Here is a 22567-nt window from a genome sequence, read left to right on the forward strand (position 1 = left end):
GCAAGCCCATAGAATCACAGATTGGTTTGTGTTGGAAGAGACCTTTGAAGATCGTCCAGTCCAACCCTCTCCCATGAGCAGGGTCATCTTCAACAAGATCAGGTTGCTCAGTCTTGTCCAGTCTGACCTTGAATGTTTCCAGGAATGGGGAATCCACCACCTTTCTGGGCAACCTGTTCCGGTGTTTCACCACCCTCATTGTAAGAAGTTTCTTTCTCATATCTGACCTAAATTAGCCCTCTTTTATTTTAAAACTATGACCCCTTGTCCTATTGCAGCAGGCCCTACTAAAAAGTCTGTCCCCATCTTTCTTAGGATCCCCCTTTAAGTACTGGAAGGCCAAAATAAGGTCTCCCTGGAGCCTTCTCTTCTCCAGGCTGAACAACCCCAACTGTCTCAGCCTGTCCTTATAGGAGAGGTGCTCCATGCCTCTGATCATTTTTGTGGCTTTCTTCTGGACCTGCTCCAACAGATCCACATCTTTCCTGTGCTCATCCAGCTGTTAGTGTTGATGTTCTTTGTTCTGCAGTGTGTTAGAGGGGCACCAGAGTTGCTGGGTCTTAAGGTGTTCCTCCTTTGACAGTGCCACTTAACCTCTGAACGTCCTGAGGGCTCTGCAAGAAGGCAGGAATGATAGAAGAGTTTAAAATCTGAATTTGACCAGCACAGTGTGCAGCCTAGAACAGTTCAGAAGTTCATCCTGATACAGGATTTGAGCAGGGCATCCACAGTAGGAATTAAAAATAGATATGGAGTAGAGAACTGGGCTGCTACCAGTGACTTCTGCCATAACTCCTCGTGGGACTGGGTTGAAGACGTGGTTCTTGGGACAGGGTGTGCCACTGAGGGCTCCCCCATCACTCCAGACATTTCCAGGTGTATTTGGTTCAGCTGAAATGTGCAGCTCCCTGATGAGTTTGCTGTGACTGTTGCAGAGCAGGATGGAGCGAGCACAAGGCAGTGTTCCCCAAGGACTGCAGTGGCTGAGTTTGCAAAGCCAGTAACTGCAGTTAGAGAACCCTGACCTTTGCATTAGTCACTATTGAATGTATCCTCAATATTTTTCAGGCTCACTGCGCAGAAAATGTCCAGCTTTGTTCAGCAGATCTACAACCTGCTCAGTTTAGCTGCATTAGCACAGTAGACATAGTCAAGCTCTTTCCCTGCTCTGTAAAAGATTTCTTTTAGAAGTAATTTAATATTACTGTGGAGGTAACATCATGTTCTGTCACTATTTTAGGCTGGATGTGGTCTGAGTTCATTAGCTGAAGTTTCCCAAATGTCATTTTTCTCTTTTGTGATCTTCAATTATAATTACTCTTTTTCTTAAACTTTCTGTTTCTGCTGTTGTTTTGGGCTTTTTTTAAAGAAATAACTGTACAGACTTTTAGAAGAGATTGTTTTGCCTATGGATTTGGGTGTTTTTCTGGAGCGGGGGATTATAAGTAATTCTTTTATTAGGATTCTAAAATAATCTTTCTGTCAAACCCTAAAAAGTTACAAAAAAGCCACAAAAGATTTTTAACAGGACTGAAGCTGTTTGGCCATGGTTTTTCCATATCTAATTGTGAAGGATGTTGTGATTTTAGCCCTAAATTCTGGAAATTGGCCACAGGACCAAACCTGGATAAGTTTGATGAACACTTTACCATACTGTAGCTCGCTGAAACCCAGAAACATATGAACAGCAAATGCTTCTAGAAGAAGCTTTGAGGACATGAAAAGCTTTCCTTTGCTGAGGAAACTCACCCTCACTGTGCTTTTCTAACTGTGCCTTTCTCCCTAACTCACGCTTTGGTAAGAGGGGGAAAATAATTAAATACTTTCTGTGCCAGCAAGTGAATCTGTTCTACAGCACCTTCAGTATAAATCAGGTGTTCTTGCCTAGAAACTTCCCTTTAAAAACTCAGCTTGGCTATAGTTATTCTACATTTGAACTGATAAAAGCAGGAATCCCCCTTCCTTTCTGACTTCTCCCCAACTCTTCATCGGCTTACTGAGGAACAAAATTATTGAAAAGAGAAATAGAAGAAGCAAGAGCAATTGAGAAGCACCCAAAGGAGAGGGAGGAAACCATCCCAGGTGTAGATGTGTGACAAAGCAGATGCCAGCCCCTGTCAGTGCCTGCCTGTTCCAGATTCAGGTACCAGGAGAGCACCTGTACTCACATCTGGAGAAAGGGGTGGAATGACCACATGAATTATCTCTGGATGTCAGTGCTGACACTGCACACTGAGACGTGACATTTTATATATCAGAGCGCGAAAAACTGTGCCGATGTGAAATATTTTATTTTGGGCATTATTCCTGCAAATGTGCAATTCTTTTTTCAGTCTGGTTAAATTCCTGGCTTGAGCAATGCTCTGTGTTAAGGGGAACCATGGGCTGCTAGTCAGTACACAAGCATTTCCTTTTGTTGATTTTTCTCTTTCATTCAGAACCCTTGTTCTTGAGTTATATGGTGCAGGAGTACTTGTTTTTTCCCTTTGTATTATTCTTTAAACTATGATACTTGTCATGTGCCCTTTTATTCACCTTTGTTCAAAACACTGCTTACCTTTTAAGCACAATCAGTGCTTCCATACCACTGATTGTTTCTGTCCTCATAATGTGAACCTTATCTCATTTCGTAGTGACTATTTCAAAGGCTAGCTCAGCTTCTTTTAACCTAAGCAATGTATGGCCATTGATTATTATGGTATTAAAAATACTAATTTGTAAAAATAGTAAGTATTCTTTTTCATACCACTGTCCTTGCAGAAGTATTTTAAGCAAAGGTTAAGCTAAAGCAGTGATTGAGCAGTTTGTGTCAGCATCTCTCCATCCTGTGTCATTGGATTTGGAGCACCTTGAGGCAGGGGAACAGTTCAGATTGTGCCCTCCAGTGTGCAGTAGTTTGTGTAGACCAGCATTGAATGTTATGTGCCATGAGGCTGGTTCACTGCCTTTCAGATTCCTGACTCTCTTTCGTATTGGCAGAATGAAATAACTGCTCAGGTACTTTCAGGTTTTGCTGCTTCACTGCTTGCACTTGTTCCCAGAACTGCTGTGCTGAGCGTGTGTTACGTTACCTTGGAGAATTGAGTGTTGCCACAATGCAAAATGATTATTTGTACCATTTTTTGATGGATGATAGTAACTTCGAGCTGTCTACCCCTTTCTGGGGAGCAGTGGTTTACATATAAGCCTGTGATAATCAGTGATGCCAAGTGTAGTGGGGAGGCAGTTTTGTCCCTCTGCTACTTTACTGACACACCTGCTCTGGTGCTGCTGTGAAAAATGTTGCTGTCCAACCTTTTCCTCTACCAGGGCCTTTGCTGTGCTCACTCATGACGTGAGTTCTTCCTCCTTTAGCCTCATCTTCCCTCATGTTCACCCAGTCCCGGGCTGAGGGAGGGCACAGTTGTGGTCCTCTCTGTTTCCCCTTATTAGATGTGCCAGGGTACAGTTACCCAATGTCTCCTCTCTGCCTTCCCAGATAAAGTATTTTGAGGATTTGAGAGGGCAAGGAAGGGAAGAATAGCAGAGTGAGGGGAGTGAACAAGGCAGGATTGCTGCTCGTGGAAGGAAGTGGAGCTTTCTGTTGGCTTTTCCTATTTCCCTGTCCTGTCCTATGAGACTGATACCTGGGGTCATTAGGGAATTGCTGCCCAAGCACAGCACAGCTGCATCTGTTGGAGGGAACTGGCCAGCAAAGCAGGCAGCTCTTTAGGAAGGACATTCTCACAGACAGGAGTGATATTCATGTGAGACCAGAGGCTTTTCTGTGTTATTTGAAGACTGGCTCCAGCCCCAGCCAAGAAATTCGAGTGGGCAAGATGGGTTTCTTTGCAGCTGGTTGTTCCTGTATTTTTAAGCACTCCATCCTTAATTGCCTGAAAAATTAGTAATAATATAGAGAAATCACTACAGAGACCTTGTTTTGAAATAAGCCCAGATGGAATATATATTCTGTCGTTTGATTCAGGTCCAACCTCCCAAAGTTCAAGTGTATGCACTAGTGCAGAGGAATTTATTTCGCACTCGGGGACACAAGTGCAAATAAGATCTTTGACGTGAGTAACGAGAGCAGGCTGTTCTCTGAGTGCTGCTGAACTGTTCCCATTTGCCCTCTGGTGACCAGAAGAAAAGGCTCTTCCCCTCTACCTTTTACAACAGTTCTTGGGAGTGACTTGCTTCTTTCTACCACACGCCTCAATCCTTGTCCCAGGGAAGGAATGTGTGTGGGAAACAGTCAGTATCGTCCAGTCTCTCAGCCTAGGCAAATTACTGGAATATTATTCCATTTTTGTCTGTAAGACTGGCAAATTGACCACCGAAAAATGTCACTCCCCTTGCAGCATTCCAGTTGTTACAAGTTTTTAGGTTCTGTGTTAAAAATAATTATAGAGAAACTTTTGCGTGTTTAGTCCTCCTTGCCTAGATAGTTAACTATTATGGATTTAAAGACAAACACACAGGCAATTTTTTCTCTCTTTCTCCCAAACTTTTGACAGATAGGGGGAGAAAATTTCCACAAGTCACAGCGCTGGGGTTACTGCAATAATGTTCCCATGCTGTTTGAAGAAAAACCTGGAATAGGAGGTCAACCATTACTTGATCAGAGGCCGAAACCTAAATACACTGAATTTCCTGACGGGATGGGAAGTAATCCTCCAGCTTGGATAGCATTTGACAAGCAGGTATGTAGAAATCCATCTCTGTGTTTTTTTTATGAATAGCTACAATATGACAGAGTATAAAGTGAAATTCAGTTAGGTATTTCAGAAGATTATTTTGTGTGTGTAAAAAAAGCTCCTAGATACACAATAAGAGGGGTAGCAAGTATTTTTTCATTATATGCACATATTAGACAATTAATGTAAACATATATCCAGCAAAATATAAAAATATTTCTCTATTGGGGTGTATCTTATCCAGGATGTAACAAAACTAAGGGAGTGGTCAACATATTTCTTTTTAGTGAGAATGGTGACAGTAAAGGAATTATTTGGCAACCTGGTAAGAGTGAATGTAAGGCAGACTCCAGTCCAGGAGAAGAGGTGCAAGGGCACTTGGGAACCCTTAAACTCAGTGAAATGCAATGTGCTTGGGATTCACTTATGCCATTGTATTTGCATACTCAAAGTCCTGTTAACTTTTGTGTGAGCTGTTCATGTGTAATAGATTATGGCCATTATAGACCCAGCAATTTAAAATGACCATTTTTGCATTTTATTTTGCAAGAATGTAGTGACCCTTTAAAGTTAGAGAGTTATCAAATAACTGTAATCTGTGATGACAGGAATTCTGTAGCATACTTGGTACTTTCTGTGTTTAAATTTACATTGAGTTCTACTTAGTGATATTTTATTTCTAAAAGCAAAAAGCCTGCTATCAGAGAAGGAAAATGATCCAGAAAAAAGAAATCATTCAGCAGATCACAGAAATGTTGCATTACTAAATGATTACTGCCTTTAAGTTTTGGAAAGAATGGCTAACCTTGTAATTTTTGCTTTAAAAGAGAAGCCATGCAGGTGATTGCAGTACAATTACACATTAATCTTTGGCAGACCAGAACTACAATAAGAAGGTGTAAGGCTTGAGCAGCTACACATGCCTTTGGTTGGCATTGCCTCTGGAATCCCTGTATTGCTCACAGGGGTTTCAGCAGCATGCTCAGGTATGAACTGGTCCAACATGTTGAGGTGTGAAGGTTTCAGCCAGTCCTGCACTTGCCTTAACTTCAGCCTTCTTGGAACAAGAAGGTGTGTATTGGCTTCTCAGGGCCATGTGTAAGTTAGCAGGCCTTGGATCCAAGTTTATGGAATAAAAAGGTTAGGTAGGAGGCAGAGGGACCTGCCACTGAGCATCAGGCCCTTGGCCTTGGCTGGTGAGAGGAGCTCGCTGGCCTTTTGACATTCCTTATCTAATCAGTTTGTGCCTCCACAGGGCAGTACAGACCAGGAGTTTGCAAGTTTGGAATTGGCCTCTGGAGGGCTCATGTGTTTGCATTAATTGCAGACTGTTAAAGGGTACTGAGTACCCAGCTAATTTAGCTGCCCCATTAAAGACCCTGGAATGCAGCTTTGTCCTCTGGTGCTGCAGTTCGTGGCTCAGCAGAATGGACTGAGTGAGAAATGGGTTGAGCAGGTGTTCATCTTTTGAAATGTAATCTGTTTTCTTACCATTTTTCTTTGGCTTCTAACTTTCAGCAGTACCAGAGTAACTGGAGGAAGGACAGGCACAAAACTTCATTATTAAGTAGGCTGAGAAATAGTTTTTGCAATTCCATATGCCTAATAGGAAGCAGGTGTAAATTTAATTTCTTCTACAATTAAATACACACAAGGCCTCCTGGGCTTGAAGTGATGTTTGTAATTTGGTTACCAGGGGTGCCAGAAAAGCCTTATGCCAACTTTACAAAGTGCCACAGAATTTATTCAATATTTGTTACTGTTGGTTTTCAGAGGTAACATTCAGTTTCTTAAAGTGTGGGATGGGAACTTTGCACACAACAATGTACTGCAGATGAGGCATGAGTTAGGAAGTGTTGCATTTTGAGTATTTTTAACATTAACTATGCTTCAAAATGAAAAGTAAGTCATCTTCTTTTCTGTTCCTTCCCCTCCTCACCCTCCCTGAATCATCTGCTTTGATCTGCAAAATTGCAGTTGGTTGCTGCATATATTTCAGTCATACAGTATCATGTTGATAAGGGTATGAAGAGAATAAAATTTAAATGCAAACCTACACAAACTCCTCAGATGGAATAAACCAGGACATAGATGAATGCTCAGAGAAAGAAATAAATCCACTGTAGTAAGGGTGTGATTGTGCTTGGAATTCTGTGCAAACAGCCCATTGTGCCTGGCTGGTGTCTCTTGAGACAATCATTCTCAGGAAAGATCATTGACAAAATTAAGAAGAGTTAGTAATGAAAGAGGGCTTTTGAACAGTGTGTTTGTTTGAAAGTCTATGTTCTAGTGGGATTGGCAGAATAGGGAGAAGAGGGTACATAATTTTCCATGTTTCCAATGTTTGCATGGCTTATCAGCAGCTGGGCAAGGAATGAAGTTCTGATCCTTGTCAGCTGAACCCCAGGATGGTCAGTACAATTCCACCATAGTACCTCTTAAGTCCCCTGGAGTATTCAAGAGATTTATACAGAGCTCCTAGTCATTCCAGAATAGTATCTGGGGGCCAGGAAGGATAACTTGGTCATCTAAAATGGCACTCTACACCAATGTTTAGACAAATGGAAGGAAGAGGAGATGTTATAGGTTGATAGAGTTTGTGTTGGCTTTGTTGTATGTCAGATGTTTCTGTGTTTGATACATAAAACAGTGAAATCCGCAGTTAAAAAATGTGGTCAGAATGAATTTTTTATTTATTTTCAACTATTTAATGTGTAAGTTGTTCAGAAACTTTCATGTTGTGCTAATTAAAAAAGCCACAACTGATGGTGTGTAGATTCTTTTGTGTGAAGATACAATGCCATCAGGTTTAACAGATAACAGTTATGTCATTTGATTATAATTTGAATTTTATTTCTCTAATGGTGGAGGGTCATAGTGCAGGAGAGTTGATGCCAAAAATGTGTCTGTCATACTGTTTGATGAATGATGAAAATCAGTGGGATCTGAGCCTTTGAAATAATTTCTGGAGGGAGAGTTTTTCTAATCTTACACCTAGTCCGCCCAAGAGAAGGGAATGTGGCCTGTCAAGAGGTCTGAGTAGGACACAGGGTGGTATTCTTGTGCTCCTGGGCAAGCTGCTGGCTCTCTCTCTCTGCAGATGTGGGAAAGGAGGTTGGTTTCGTCTATTAGGTGTTTTAAAATGTCTGTCACCACTGTTCATGGAAGTACGTTGAGATTCCCAAAGGTACGTGCTAAAGGAGTGCAGATTATTGACCAGTGTGTTCTGTCATGTAGGGAGCTCAGCCACCTTACTGGATTTCAGACATTTCAAGTAAAGGTCTGATAGATGTTTGTTGAAACATAGGGAACAGCTAAGTTGTCTTTTTTTCAATGCTTCAGTTTGTCTGATAAATCAAGAGGAAAGGTAATTGAATTTATTAAATATAACCAGTATGAAAAATGAAGTATAAATTAGCACTGATTTGACCCAAATGTGTTGGAGGGGGCAGGATGGAAACCTTTCTACACATACTTAGCACAACAAGCATCCTGGTAGATAATGCACTACCCATTAGATGTGTCTTGCATGTTCCCTCAGAATTGGTCTTGTTGATTAAAAACCATAAATGATACCAAGAAATGCAAAAGTTGTGTAATGGTTTGCCAAGTTTGAGCCGAGACTTCCAGACAATAAAGGCCACTGTATAAACCACTGAGCACCTCCCCTGTGAAGGTGGGATTTTTGGCATTATTGCTATTGCAAGAGTCCACGAAGAGCAGTTGCTGTGCTCTCTGAGATTTCCCCACTCACTGAATTGCAGACCCAGGTAAGTTTTGAAATGTCAATACTGCACAGCTGTAAATGGCTCCTGAAAAATGTAGTTTCTCTCTGATCGTCTTCAGTGCCATTCATTTGAAAGCTTTCAGGATCTGCTTAAAAAGAATTCTTTCCACTTACCTCAGTGGTAAAGCCATTGCTGTCATGATGCACTTTATTTTTCAGTAATTCATACAATAGCAGTCTCAAAATTTGCTTCAGTACTTGGGTAGCTCATTGTGTTATCAAAAATGCTTTGTTGGAGAGATTTTTCCAAGCAGCCTGCTGCTAGTTTTATATTTGATTTATTTCTTTACTTTAGAGTTCCATCTCTGCTTAGATGTTGTGATAATAAAAATGCCAAGCAAAGAATTTTAAATTTATGTGATTTAATGTGGATTTCTGTTCTTACATTTCAGAGAAATAAATCTACCTCCTGAAATGTAAACATTTATTTGCTTATAATCTCTACAAGTTTACTTGATGTATTTTGCAAAGGTGTTGGAGATTTTGCTGCTTTATATTTATTTTTTTTAATAGGTGTTGTGTTTTCATGCCTATTTTGAAGAAGAAGTGCCTGACAAAAATCAAGAGCTTTACAGAATCAGACACTGTAAAATATACTTCTACCCTGAAGATGACACGATTCAAGTGACTGAACCCCATGTGCTAAATAGTGGCATAGATCAAGGTATCTATTTTTAATAGCAGTCTTTTTTTTTTTCCTTTATATTTTTCTTCAGTACAGTCTTGGGCCATTCCAAAGGATGCATAATGTGAGTTCTTATAGCTGAAATAGGATGTAAGTACACAGCTATAATTGTCTTTTCTTATTCCAGATCATGATGTGAGCATTTTTATTGTCTTAGTTTCTCATCAGGCAGGCTTTGTAAGGCTGAATGCCCTCCTGTACTCAAACATACAATTTTTTCTCTAATACAGTTGTTTGAAATCATAGGATGGTAGGTCTCTGTCAGTGTTGTGTCGCTTCTGCGGAAGCAATTTGTGTTCTAGGTCTCCATTCCCGAGCCTGGCTCCTCCCATCTTGGCACTGACAGTGAGTTCTGTAGCGGCAGCTCTGTAATTGTTCATTAGCTACAACAGTGTCTCTGCCATTGTTGAAGAAGAGCATCTTTTGTGCCTCTGACTCTCGGTTCTTTTGTGATTAAAGTGTCCTTGGCACAGTAATTTTTCCTGGATGCCTCTAAGCTAAAAAGCTGCCCTGCCTCAGTGTGTCACATCACTGCACTTGGACCAGCCTGAGGGCTTTTGGAGGAGGGTTTTTACTGAGCTGATTTACTGGGTTATTAATGGACTTGGTTTACGTTAAAAAAAATGTGACCTAGCGGTCAACATCCTGTTGCAGAAGGGGAACACAGCTGCTGCTTCTTGGTGTTTATGGGTCACTGCCAAAATGAAAAGTTTTCAAGGGATATAATCCAAAGAAGCAGGACGTCTTGGGATGACTGCGCCTCCCAGTCCCCAAAGATATTTTGTACATTCTGGTGGATCTTAGCACAGCAATTTTCAAAAATAAGTTAACCATTTCACTCCCCATTCTTTTCCCAGATCAACAGATGCTACCAATTTATCTATCTGCAGAGCAAGATCAGTCTCTTCACCAGTGACAGGACCTGAGGGAATGGCCTGAAGCTGAGTCAGGGGAGGTTTAGGTTGGATATCAGGAAAAGGTTCTTCACTCAGAGGGTAGTTGAGCACTGGAACAGGCTCCCAGGGAAGTGGTCACAGCACCAAACCTGACAGAGTTCAAGAAGCTTTGGACAACACTCTGAGACACATGGTGTGATTCTTGGAGTGTGCTGTGCAGGGCCAGGAGTTGGACTTGATGATCCTGATGGGTCCCCTCCAACTCGCATATTCTGTGATTCTGTGATATTTAAAGGTGTTAGTGCATCATCACTATTAGACCTGGGATAAAATTGCCCGTGAATCTCTTCCTTCAGCCAATGCTTCAGGCCCTGCTTTCCCTGTGTTGAGTAGTTCTTGCCAGAATCCTTGTAGGCTTGTCAGCAGGGACTGATTTTAAATTCAGAGGAACCTTGTCCTGCTCCTTCCTGAGCACGTACTTTTCCAAAACGTGAGGAAAAGCATGTTGGAGCTCTTTCCATGGGAAGTTACAGTTACTTATCCCTTCCCTGCACCTGAATGCATGAGGTGGGAGACATCATTGGATTTAGGTTTTCCTTGACTTGTGCATCACAGGAGTGGGAGCGGCTGTTTCTGGATTTGTGGTTTGGAATGAATGTCTGTTGACGAAGGGAGCAGAGTTAACCTGAGAGGCAGAGGTGACACCTTTGAGAGGGAAGGCGGAAGCCAGATTTATTAGAGCAGGATAAAGCAAATCCAAAGGTGATTCCTTTGAATGAGTAATTTTCGTTGTCTTTGTAGTGTGGGTTGTGCAGAGGTTGTGCCTCTTCAGCCCTGATGTTCCTGGAAGTCTAGTCCTCTTCCTCTGGTGACAGGAAGGCTGCAATTTCCCCCTCTTTCCTTGGTTGTATCTTGTGTTAGTTGTTGTTGGAGTCACCTTTGGTACTGGATCTAAAATTAACTGAATGGTATTAGAGAGGAACAAGAATTCTCTCAGTCTTCCATGCAAGGATGTTTTGAAGGCCTCTATGACTTTGTCAGAGTACTTTATGTGGGATAAATATACATACACAACATATTTAACTGATGGAGTAAAAAGAAATGCTCCAGGATCTCCAAAGTACACTTAATTTATTTATTGCTGGTACCTGGGCTGGTAAGGAAGCTCTGTGTTTAGAAAGGAAAAGATACTGTAGATTGCAAGGCCCAAAGACTGTTTGGGGTGTGTTTAGGATTCACAGGTGATTAATAGATCTGGGGCCTATACTTTATCATAATCATCTACATAAATATTCTTATGATCCTAGAGATTAATATGATGTAGAGTGAAAAAGGTGGTGGTGATGCTTATGAGAGGATTATCTACTCACATGCACTTGAGCATTGATTTCATGCTCCATAACTGAAGACTAATGACAAAGTTGTTATGTTAAAGGCACTAAATATTTGTTGTTGAATATATGCAAAAGCAGTGTTTCTTAAAAAAAAAATCCCAAATCATCAAGTGCTAATCTTATTACATTTTCAATCAAAAATTGTCCCGTTTCCTCTTTTATTATAATTATCTATGTCTTTATTTCTCTCTTTCTCTCTTTCTCTCTCTCTCTCTTCCTTTCTCTCTCTCTGTCTCTTATATTATTCAAATTCCTTATCCTGACTGGGACTCTGTAAGCCCGAGAACAAGAGATGTAACTGCCTGCATTGTGGAGCTGGTAAACTGAAGCACAAAGGAATGAAAATCTTACCCATGATCATGCAGAAAAGATTGTAACAGGATGAGGAACTGAACTGAGCTGAAGTTCAGGATCTTAATCATAATGCACATCTGCTGAAATACAACTTTGGAGTTAATTAAAATTCCAGGGATTTGTAGAGAGTTCATCTGTAGGAGAACTTGGGTTATTGAAAGGCAAACAGCACTGAACAAAAGAGCACAGGTGTGGGGATGTGGGTGAAAAAAGAAGTGTGGGGCCATCAGGAGCAGGATAGCCTCAGTCTGCATGAACAGTTGGAGAGTTGCTGTGGAAGGAAAGAGGTTGTGTAAAGGAGGAACAGCAAAAAACAACGATGGATGAAGTGCCATTGAACTGTTGAAGGCAGAAGGTGGCGGTGACCTTAACTTGGATGTTTGCCCTGGCAGGAAAGATCTTAAAGACAGCAGAAATGGCTGTTCTCAGGAGCCTTTTTGGAGAGCAGATAGGGAGGGGTGGGGTAGATCAAAGGTAGATCTTAGCTTGGCTGGTTAATGCCTTGAAGCCAGGGGATTACCAGTGCTTGTGCCTTAACCCACAAATGGGAGTTTGATGGTCTGAGTGGGTGTCCCTGGGCATGGTGGAGGTGGAGAAATGCAGTAGTTTCCCACTAGAACTCTTGTTCTAGTTGTGGCTGTGCAGAAAGAAACTTGGAGACGCTTACACACTGCAGGAAGATCTGGTGAAGGAATAGCTGTCAAAAAAAGTTAGAAGAATTTCTAAATTCGATTATGAATTCACAAAACTAAAACAAATTTGCTTCAGAGAAAGAAAGCGCCCAAAGACGTGCTTTTACCCTTGATCAAAATCTCAGAGTGACAAAATAAATGTGAGAATTGTGTTTCAGTGTCTTTAAAAACTGCTTTGTGAAATTGGCTGCTGTACTTGGACGTGAATTTGGACATATAAGGTTGCTACTAAATAACTGAAATTTAAACTTAGTTTAATTTTGGAGACTGGAAAATTTTAGAAACATTAGGAGAAATCTATACAAACAGAGAAAGGAATGCAGAGGCTGACTTGAACTTGAGAAACCAGAATCAAAGGAAAAAACACCAGGGCAAACACAGTGCACAAGACCCAAGTAAAGATAAGGGAGTAGAGAGTGAAGAGAAGGACAGTAAACTCAACCACATAACAAACTCCAAATGCTTCTTCCACAGCCAGAATGATAATTATTCTTTCAATATAAAGAGAAATCCTCCCATAGAGAGCCAGGCTGGATATGGCAGTGCAAGTGTTTTGTACATCTCATTCCCAGTTAACAGGACTGTGGCTGGCTGATACTGTCTTATCAAAAGGTCATTTATGCTCCCATGGGGTTTGACTGTAGCTTCCAGTGCACTCCAGGCCCTGCAAGCCAGAGCAGAGAGGAGCAGCTGGCTGGTTTCCCCAAGGTCAGCCAGCTGAGGAGGAGAGTGGAGCTGCCTGCTGGCCGGGTTCCCAAGGCCGGCTGGATGGAGAGGAAAAGTGCAAGCGGGAAAACCAAGTTACAATCAGCTCCTCCAATATAACCAATTATCTTAGAGTTTAAGCCTCCCCCCAGGCCTTGAAATAATTGTGATTTTGCCATACTTGATGGTGGCCAAATCATGACCTTGCTGTGTTCTGAGGCAGATGAATAAGGGAATGTAAGAAGTCTCCTTGTTTATTGGGGTGAATTCTTTGTGTGGCAGGGATAGTAGTGGTGGCTGCTCCTCCTTTCTGTACAAACTCCAGATGTTAGTCATTCTACTCCTCCCTCTAATGCACTCTTGAGTTGTGCAGAGAGAGAGAGGAAGCTCTGGATACCACTTAATTTCTTCTGCAGGGCAGGGGAACAGCAGAGACCAAATAATTTGCTGCCCAGCTTCATTGTCAGAAGGCCTTCACTACTAGGGAGGTCTCCTTAAGCAGCTGCTGTGGTTGCCAAATAATCAGAAGCCCCAAGAGACAAAAAGATATGCTACAAATTATGGTGTGGGAGCTCAGTGCCATCAGCAACTCCCTTTCCAAGAGCACATTATTAAATTTCAAATTCAACAATATAAAATGTATCCTGTACGTGTGTATGTCAGGCACATTTGGAAAGAAATTCTTATCCCTCAGAATAAAATGGGCTTGTGTATTTTACCCTGAAATGAAAAACTAGCTGAAGGCTTATTCACCAAATCTAAGGTGAATAAACCCTCAGAAAACCCCTCATATTAGAAAATTGTCAACTGTTACATTTTCACTAAAGTTATCATTCAACAGGATTTGCATGTTCTGACTTAGCACATTATCTGTTGATTTTTGTAGGAGTGAGGCAAGGATTGGCCAAAATTAGGTAAAATATTCTAAAGTTTGTAGTTTTGTTAGTGCTAATGCAATGCAGTTTTGCATCATGTCAAAATGTGCTAGTGACACCTTTTCTAACATATTTTAGTCAGGATGCATCTTAAATAGGTGTATAGTATGTTCAAGCAGATAGAGGACAAAATTTGTTCTACAGTCAAAGGTCAGTAACCAGGATGTTGGATTTGGTACATGTGAAACATCAGGATGCTGAATGGGTCCTAAATAATTATTTTAATGGGAACAAAAACTAAATCTGCTTTGTTGCTTTATTCCCCTGAAAAATTAAGGACTTGTTTTCATTGTAGGAATTAAAATTTAGCAAACAACTCTGATAATGGTGGTAGTGAAAGGTATTTCATACAAATTAGTCTACAGGGAAATAAAGTGAACAATAAAAATTTTCCGTGGACTAACTTAAGAATAATCCCCTTCAAACACCAAACAAGGCACACAGTGATACCTTCCTCCCTCCTGCTCTGCCTTTCTTTATCCCTTCTCTCCCCAAGCCCCCCTTCACTCTCATCTGCCTCCAAAACAAAACAAGAGTGCTGGAAAAGCATCAAACAGGACTCAGTGGGAAACCATACCAGATACACGTCTAAAGGGCACTGGAAAGAGATCCAGCTCTGTAGTGAGTGATAATGAGATGGACCTTTCAGCTAATTGTGTCTAATAATCTATTATTGTAGTAGTAGGTTGGTGTTGGAACTATTTTTAGCTTTGTAATTTTTCGCATGTTTACTGTATTTAAGTCACAGCACCTTTTAGAATTCTTGTAATTTCAAAGTTGTTGTGAATCTATGTGGCAAGTAATTATTATAATATTATAGGTTGGTGGTTCCTGTCTGGTCTTAGCCAGTGGGTGGACACATTGTAAAGGTGGTGTTAAGAGAGGTGTCCGGGTTGAGAAGCACAACAAAGAGCCTGAGGTCGAACACTGGGCCATCTTTTTATTCTCTGTAAGGTATTTTTACAGAAGTATATTGAGGCATTGGTATGGTAAAACTTTGACTGTTGTCCTTTTTGTTCTGTTGTAATGTTAAAAATAAGAATTTAGTCCCAGCTATGCTGAGCTCCTGTTCTTTGTGAACCTGGAATAAATCATAGCTGGTCATACCTGCAGCTGCATACCTGTCTTTAATGTATGTCTTACAAATTAGTTTAACCTACTAAGCCTGTAGTTTCTAAGTTGATTCTAAAGTACTCGTAAGTTATTTGTAAAGTACTTGTAGTATCACAAAATTCTCGAAGTTGAAAGGGATATCTTAAGATTGCTTAGTCCACCCCCCTGCTCCAAGCAGAATCAGCTAGAGCCAGATGCCCAGGGCCATGTCCTATTGGGTTTCAAGAATGGAGACTTTGCAACCTTTTTTGGCAGCCTGTTCTGGTATTTGATCATCCTCACTGTAAAAAAGTGGGTTTGTAGGTTCAGTTGGAATTCTGTATCTTTTAATTGGCTCCCATCCTGTCAATGGGCACCATGGAGAAGAGCCTGGCTCCATCTTCTGCCTTCCCTCCCACCAGGTATTTAAAAATATTGAGAAGTGTTCCCCCCCTTGAGTCATCTCTGTTCCAAACTGAACAGACTCAGTTCTCTCAACCTTTGCTCACGAGAGATGTTCCAGCCTCTTACTCATCAACAGTGAATACTTTTGAAGCATTACCCAATTCCTCAATGTATTTGAGTTTTCAGCTGATAAATAGCCAATAGCAGTTTCCTTCTGTTTTACTGTGGTAAATGTAACCAAATTCAATGCTCTCAGAATAACAGTCCTTTCATTTACAGACTTATGAATAAGAAAATTTAAGTGTGTACTTTAAGCAAAATTAAAATATCCCTCTTTTCTCTCCTCTCCTCTTCCCCGCCTTTCCTTTTCTTTTGCATCGTGTTCCTGTTAGACTGTGGGTTGTGAGTTCCTGGCTTTGTATTTTTGAGATGGATTCTTTGCTGCAGACCAGTAATCAGCCCAACTTAGCCCTGTTGTCTCCACTTCCCATGTGCTCCTTGGGGAAGCTCACTTGAACATTCTCCATGCTTGATAGGTCACACTTTTTCCTTGCTAGGGCAGTTTTTTCTCTAACCTTAGCTCTGTGTGGCTCTCCTCATCCTGCAGAGTGTGCAGACAAATCTTGTCCCTCCCAGACACCCCCACCATGTGCATTATGCACAAATTTTTATGTGTTTTTTTTTTTAAAGAAAAATTAACGAGACTAACAAGTACTGGAGACTGCTCTTGCTTTTCCAAAAAAGTGAAGAAGACATTTCTTTTCATAATGAGGAAAAGTACTTTTAAAATTACCAACCTGTTAAGTTTGCATCAACAAATGGAAATTTGCTTCAGTGGTTTCCTGCTTGTCTCAGAAGGTGTCAATTTTCTGTATTAACTTCAGTCAAATGCTGGAACTTGAGGTTCCAGAAGACAATCAGTGTATTGTTGTTAATAAAAGGATCCTCTTACCTAATAATTCTTTTGCTAAATGAAGGATAATTTTGTTTGTCCCTCATGGCTTTATCTGTTTAGGTCCTGTCAGCATAGAAAATTAGCAAGTCTGGGGAGGGATCCTAAGAGCAAATAATATTTACTGTATGAATTTATCCTAATTGTTTCACAGGAACTATTCTTCGACGGCATCGAATTCCACTTCCACCTCCTCATGAAGATCAGTTCTATACTATACTTCATTTCAATATCAACATAGAAGTAAACTTTTATTCCAGAATATTTAAGATTGTAGATTGTGACTTGTATACAAAAAATTTCCTGAAGAAGATGGGAGTGAGAGTAAATCCTCCTGGAACTCGTCCGCCTGATCCATACATCACACAGCGACGACAGGTCAGATGAGGCAGTAGCATTTTTATCAATGAAAACTTGATATTATTAATATGCATTGTATAAATTCTTTCTTTCAAAACATATAGGAAGTGGTTATTTCAAAATAATAAATCCCAAGACAAAACTTGCTTTTAAAAATTCTGGTATAAGGCTCATTGTACTGTATAATTAAATATAACCAGTTTTCTCCTGATGTGTTCACACACCTTTTAAAACAGAACAAAATTAATAGGGAAAAATAAAATAAACCTTTCAGTATTGAACGGAAAAGAAGAAAAAAAGTGTGCCTATTCCATGTTCTACTTACGGATTTGCTCGAGTTAATTTAATGATAATAAACACTTTTAAAGTGTTTAAAGGAAGACATAATTGGAATTGTGGTTCAAGCAGACTCCTTTGTTCTATTCATATGTCAAATTTAATCTCTACCCCACGTTTTTAACAGCTCTTTGCATGTTGAGAGCAAATTCTTCTGCCATACAGAACCCAGAGCCCTGCAGTTTTAAGACTTGTGAGGTTTTACTTGAAGGTAGTTCCCTCTCTTATAAGTATATGGGAACACATACACACACATACACACCTGCTCCAAAAATCGCACTCACAGCTCCTACATGCTATGTGGATTCCCCCTTGCAGGATTTGGGGTCCCTTTTTTTCCCCTGTGAATATTAGTGGGAGTGGTGTTTTCTGCAGGTAATAGTGACAGTTTCTTTCAGTTTTGTTTTTCTTGATTAATATGAGTGCAGATGGCACTTGACCTGACTCTGTTAGGACAGTTAGCCCATGATATGCAGCCTGTTGTGACAGTTCCAGCCTGGCCCTCTGAAAACAGCAAATACTCCTGTGTCTGTTGCATTCAGCTTAATGCTCATATTGAGGAAACTGCTGCAGGTCTCAGCAGCAAAAATATAAGGTAACTATGGCCGAGATGTGTAGGACAATTTCCATGTCTCTGAGGCTCTCTCAGGCCAACATGTTGGTTTATCTTTATTCATACTGCCAGCCTTTTTGCAGCATTTGTAATACATCTGCTGGTTGTGGTGACTCAAACTGGCCATGGGTTACTTTTCTCTTGCTCAGGCATTGTAGGTAACAGCTGTGAATATTAACATGTGCTGAGTTGTCTTGGTATTGTCAGACTGTGTCAGCATTATATATGGTACTGCATAACCTGCTTAGATGTAATTTTTTTTAAGCAACAAGCAAACCAGTCAAGTATTGTGGACATTTGTGCCTAAAAAGAATGGAGAGGGGAATAAGATTTGAGAAATATGAGCATCAGAAGACAAAAAGTTACTAAAATCTGTGTCTTCATGTTCTCAGTTGTTGAGGAATTACAGAAAAGTTATCTAGCAAATTCTGGCTGCCTTATGCTCTCACTTTCCCGTACCTAATCTGTGGAAGGTAAATTTTTTTTTTATTGCCCTGGACTGCTTTGAGTAAAATTGAGTTGGTTTGCACCAAACTCCCGATAGGTGGCCAGAAAACAAATGTACCAAGGAAAGTAAGGAATGTGGTGGAGTAGAAAATGACACCAGTGAAAAGTGTAGCAAACCACTTAGATTCATATTGCACAGAATCACAGGATCATTTAGGTTGGAAAAGACCTCTGAGATCAGCTAGTCCAACCTTTGAACAATCACCACCTTGTCAACTAGACCAGAGCACTAAGTACCACCTCCAGTAGTTTCTTGGACGTCTCCAGGGATGGTGACTCCACCACCTCCCTGGGCAGCCCCTTCAATGCCTGACCACCCTTTCGGTGAAGAAATTCCTTCCATATTTTTGGAGATGGTATCCCATAGATGATGATGTTATCTGGCTCTGTGGCCGTGTTTGGTTGCTCATTGTGTCTTCAAGGTTCAGGAAGGAGCAAAAAGGAACAATAAAAAGGTAAGTAACTGAGTTGTAGCATATATGGCTGAAATGGAAAGAGTGCTGCAGATCACCAGGGATATTGGGAGGCAAAACTTGGTTCTGCTCTCCTTATTTTAAGATTTGATGCTCTGAAAGAATGGACTTTCTCCCTCTCAGATTTTTAAGGCCAGAAGATGTATTAGTGGATAAATAGAAATTTAGACAATGACATAAATTGCCACAGTCAGCAGTTCTTTCTGTGATTCTGTGATTCAATGGTTCAAGCAGTTCCGCTTACATTGTCCCATCAGTGTCTGTCACCATTCTTCTTTGGAAACCATTTTGTAGAATTTTTTTACATTAGAAGGGTTGTATTGCCCCTTTTAATGCCTTTTGGACAGGATTGATTTTGACTTAGGAAAAACACCATGTTCAGGTCACCATTTATATATGTGAACCAACAGTATATAAATGCAGTCCTTGGATTGGTTCATCATCCTGGGATCCACTTTAATACAGTGATGCTGGTTTTGCAGCAACCATGGCTGTAGGTAGCACCTTGTCATAGGTCACATCAACTGGAATGTAACTTTTTTGGGGGACTTGCTGTTCCCTTTCAGACCAATGGATGCGTATTGAGAGGAGAACATATGCACCCAGTACCTGCCAGCTATAGAACAGGAATCAAAAGTTAATAAGCCATGTTTTAAAGTTAAAAGGCAAAAAAATACCAAAGGGAAAGGAAAGAATCAATTCTTTATGCCACATTATCTGAGAGAAATAATTTTAAAGGAAGTAAATCAGGAAGGGTGATACTATTTGGAGTTGTAGTCATCTGATTACCATGGGCAATTTGTTGAAAATCTGAGATGTACTATAAATAATTTGACAATTCTCTGATCTGAAGGACCTTATTGCAAGAAAAACAAGGATTAAAACCAATCCAGAATTGTTTTCATGTATTTTCAGAGGGCACAGTGACCCTGTAAATACTTCTTTGGTGATGGCAGTGTTTCATGTACTGTAATTGTGCGATGTCATTTGAAAACCCTAAACCCTTGTTTTAAGGTTGGACAGTACCATGCAGTTGTGATCCTGTTTTTAAGAGCAAATAATTAAAAATATGTTTCTCCTAATTTCTCCTTTCTCAGAGGCATCTGGAGAGTACGAATCCACTGCGCCCTTACGAGCGCTTTGACACTTTGAAACAATTTCTGGAGTACGATGGACAAGTTTTAGGTTTTACCTGTGCCTGGAATGACCCCGAATGTCTGCATTATGGCCCACGAGAACTTGTTCTTCGTTATTATTTGGCTGATGATACAATTGATATAAGAGAAGTTTTACCAGTAAACTCAGGCCGGGATGTAGTTCCATATTTCCTCAAAAGAGATAAACTTCCAAAGGTGAGGAATGAAAATTTCAACGTCATTCAAGTTCTTCCACTAGTTAAGAAATATTGAACGCCTTGTTTTGAAAATCCTGTACTAGAATTGCCGTGATATATAGAAAGTGTTTGCAGAGTATTAATCTTAATTGCATGATTTAGGTTTTGCACATGTATTCATGTAGTAACTTGGTAAGTGATGAAAAAATGGCTCAAGGCTTGTCATGTTTAAACTAAGACAGAGATGACCTATGATTTTCTTTCTCCTATATTAGTGTATTAAGGTAAATCTATTAATAAAGCTCTGCAGTATTGGAAGTCCAGAAAAAATAATTAATATTGATAAGCTCATGTGAAACTAAGGGGAATTCAGATTTTATCCATGACTTATATTTGCAACCTTTGGAAAAGTCAGTTTTAGTATTCCATAGCAATACTACTTTGTAGAAAATGTAGTGTGATTTCTTAAAATTGAATTTCTAGATTTGGGACCTTAAGCAAAGCTAGTTAAAATCAATAGGAATCCATCAATAAGCTTTGTCGGGCATTAATCAGGTGCTTGTATGAGAAAGACTCCTCTCAGAGAAATCTTCAAAGGGTTTGAGTCTTCTGTAACCCTGTTATGGTTATAAAATTAATGAGCTGGATACGCTTCTGTGTCACTTCAGACAGATCCTGATGAGAGAATAACATCAGCCAACAGATGGAGTAAAATACTGGGAATCTTTTTCTTCTTTCCTTCTAGCACTGATAGTCTATTTGTGATGCCAGAGATGTACATGAGATTTTACAGTAAAAACCTAACAGCAAAATATTACACTTTTCTCACCCTTGTGCATCCTGTGTTCTGAGATGCTGATTTATCAGTGGCTCTATGTTATCAGACACCTTCTACCATTGAAGTGCATGTTGCAATTTTAAGGGCTGGCTTCTTCCTCTGGAAACTTTGAGAGGGGCAGCAGAGGAGATCAGTCAAAAGTTGGGGTGTCAGGGAAGGTGGTAAGACAAACCTGATTCCGCTGAACCAGCAATTAATTAATAATTATAAAATTGTTACATATTAACTTTGATATTACTGGGATAAATTACTATTGTAATTTTGAAACTCACAACAGAAACAAATCTACTAACAGTTTTGCCAACAGAATCAAGCTGACTTGAAGATCCTGTGTGTGTGCAGTGGTTCAGACCAACTCTGAATGGTTCTTTGCATGTTTTTATAATTATTACCAATCAAAAAAATAGCCTTTAGAGCAGATGTTGATGATGATGTGGTGCTTCAGCTGTGTTGACCTTTGCTTTCTGTTTGCTTTCAAGAAAAAAAAAGAGGCTTTACCCTTGGATGCACAGTAAGATTCTGGATGCTGCTTCTGGAATATGTACTGGCTTTTGACATACACACTGGCTTTTAGGTTTGGTGGTGTAATCTTACCTTAGAATTTACTAAAAATTCTCCCAGGAAGATACTACAATAAGAGCCAGTCTGTAACAAACCTGCTAATACTAAGGTACCAGAATTCTCTTTCTTCACTCTTAACTGTATTTCTGAGGAGTTGGTCCCTTCTCTTGCAGGATGCTCCCACTGAGATGTTACAGCCGGGCACAATCACCAATTACACTCTTCTCAATGTGTTGGGAAAGTCAGAAAGAAACAAAGGTTACTACATTCGGGACACTCTGCAGGTCAGATATTACTGAATGCTTCCAGCTGTTGAATATCTTCATAGTAGTTTTTGTAATTTCTGTGATTGTTATCCTCTGAAACAAAGAGGGTTATTTATAGAGTTGTGCTCCCACTAGAGAATAGCTCAAATGAAAACCGCTCAGGTTTACTGTTTGTAAATCCCTCATTTGTAAAAGTGAAGTAGCTTAACATGGGGTGAAATATACTTGCAAATGGACTTTGCAGGTTATGTGTTAAATCACACTCACTAAATGACCTGGGTTTTAAGGAAGGTTATGGGATGCTGGGATTTACAGAGCTTCTGTATGAATGTTCCTTCCTTTATTAGACAGGAGCGGTGCGTCAGGAATTTTACAAAGACTGCGACTTGAAAATAGGGGCAGTAATTAATGTTTGGGGAAGGAAGATGGTAATCTGTGATTGTGATGAGTTCACTAAAGAATATTACAGGAAAAAGTACGGAACTGGTAAGTAGTGATAATTATCCTTTCCTTATGAGCATTTTTATACTCCTGAGTTTGACAGAGCTGTCTTCAAATTTTATTACTGACAAAACATGCTCATTAAAACCTTTTGCAATAACAATCTGTTGTAGGCCATTTGCAGCAAAGCAGTAATTTTGCAGGTGATCCAGAAGAGCTTTCTTGTATGTTACTCCATTGAAAACTAACACATAATGCACATGTTC

The 22567-nt window shown here is 40.1% G+C and overlaps 1 protein-coding gene across 1 annotated transcript in view; it reads left to right on the forward strand.

Annotated features, from left to right (window-relative positions):
* EFHC2 (EF-hand domain containing 2) overlaps positions 1-22567 on the forward strand; it is a 60388-nt gene that overhangs the window by 5334 nt on the left and 32487 nt on the right. The window contains exons 2-7 of the mRNA XM_032680586.1: positions 4497-4682; positions 8977-9127; positions 16728-16951; positions 19960-20214; positions 21768-21878; positions 22208-22346. Coding sequence (XP_032536477.1) covers positions 4497-4682; positions 8977-9127; positions 16728-16951; positions 19960-20214; positions 21768-21878; positions 22208-22346 — 1066 coding nt within the window. The remainder of the gene's footprint in view (positions 1-4496; positions 4683-8976; positions 9128-16727; positions 16952-19959; positions 20215-21767; positions 21879-22207; positions 22347-22567) is intronic.

This window comes from Chiroxiphia lanceolata, chromosome 2, assembly GCF_009829145.1.
Source record: "Chiroxiphia lanceolata isolate bChiLan1 chromosome 2, bChiLan1.pri, whole genome shotgun sequence".
NCBI lineage: Eukaryota > Metazoa > Chordata > Aves > Passeriformes > Pipridae > Chiroxiphia > Chiroxiphia lanceolata.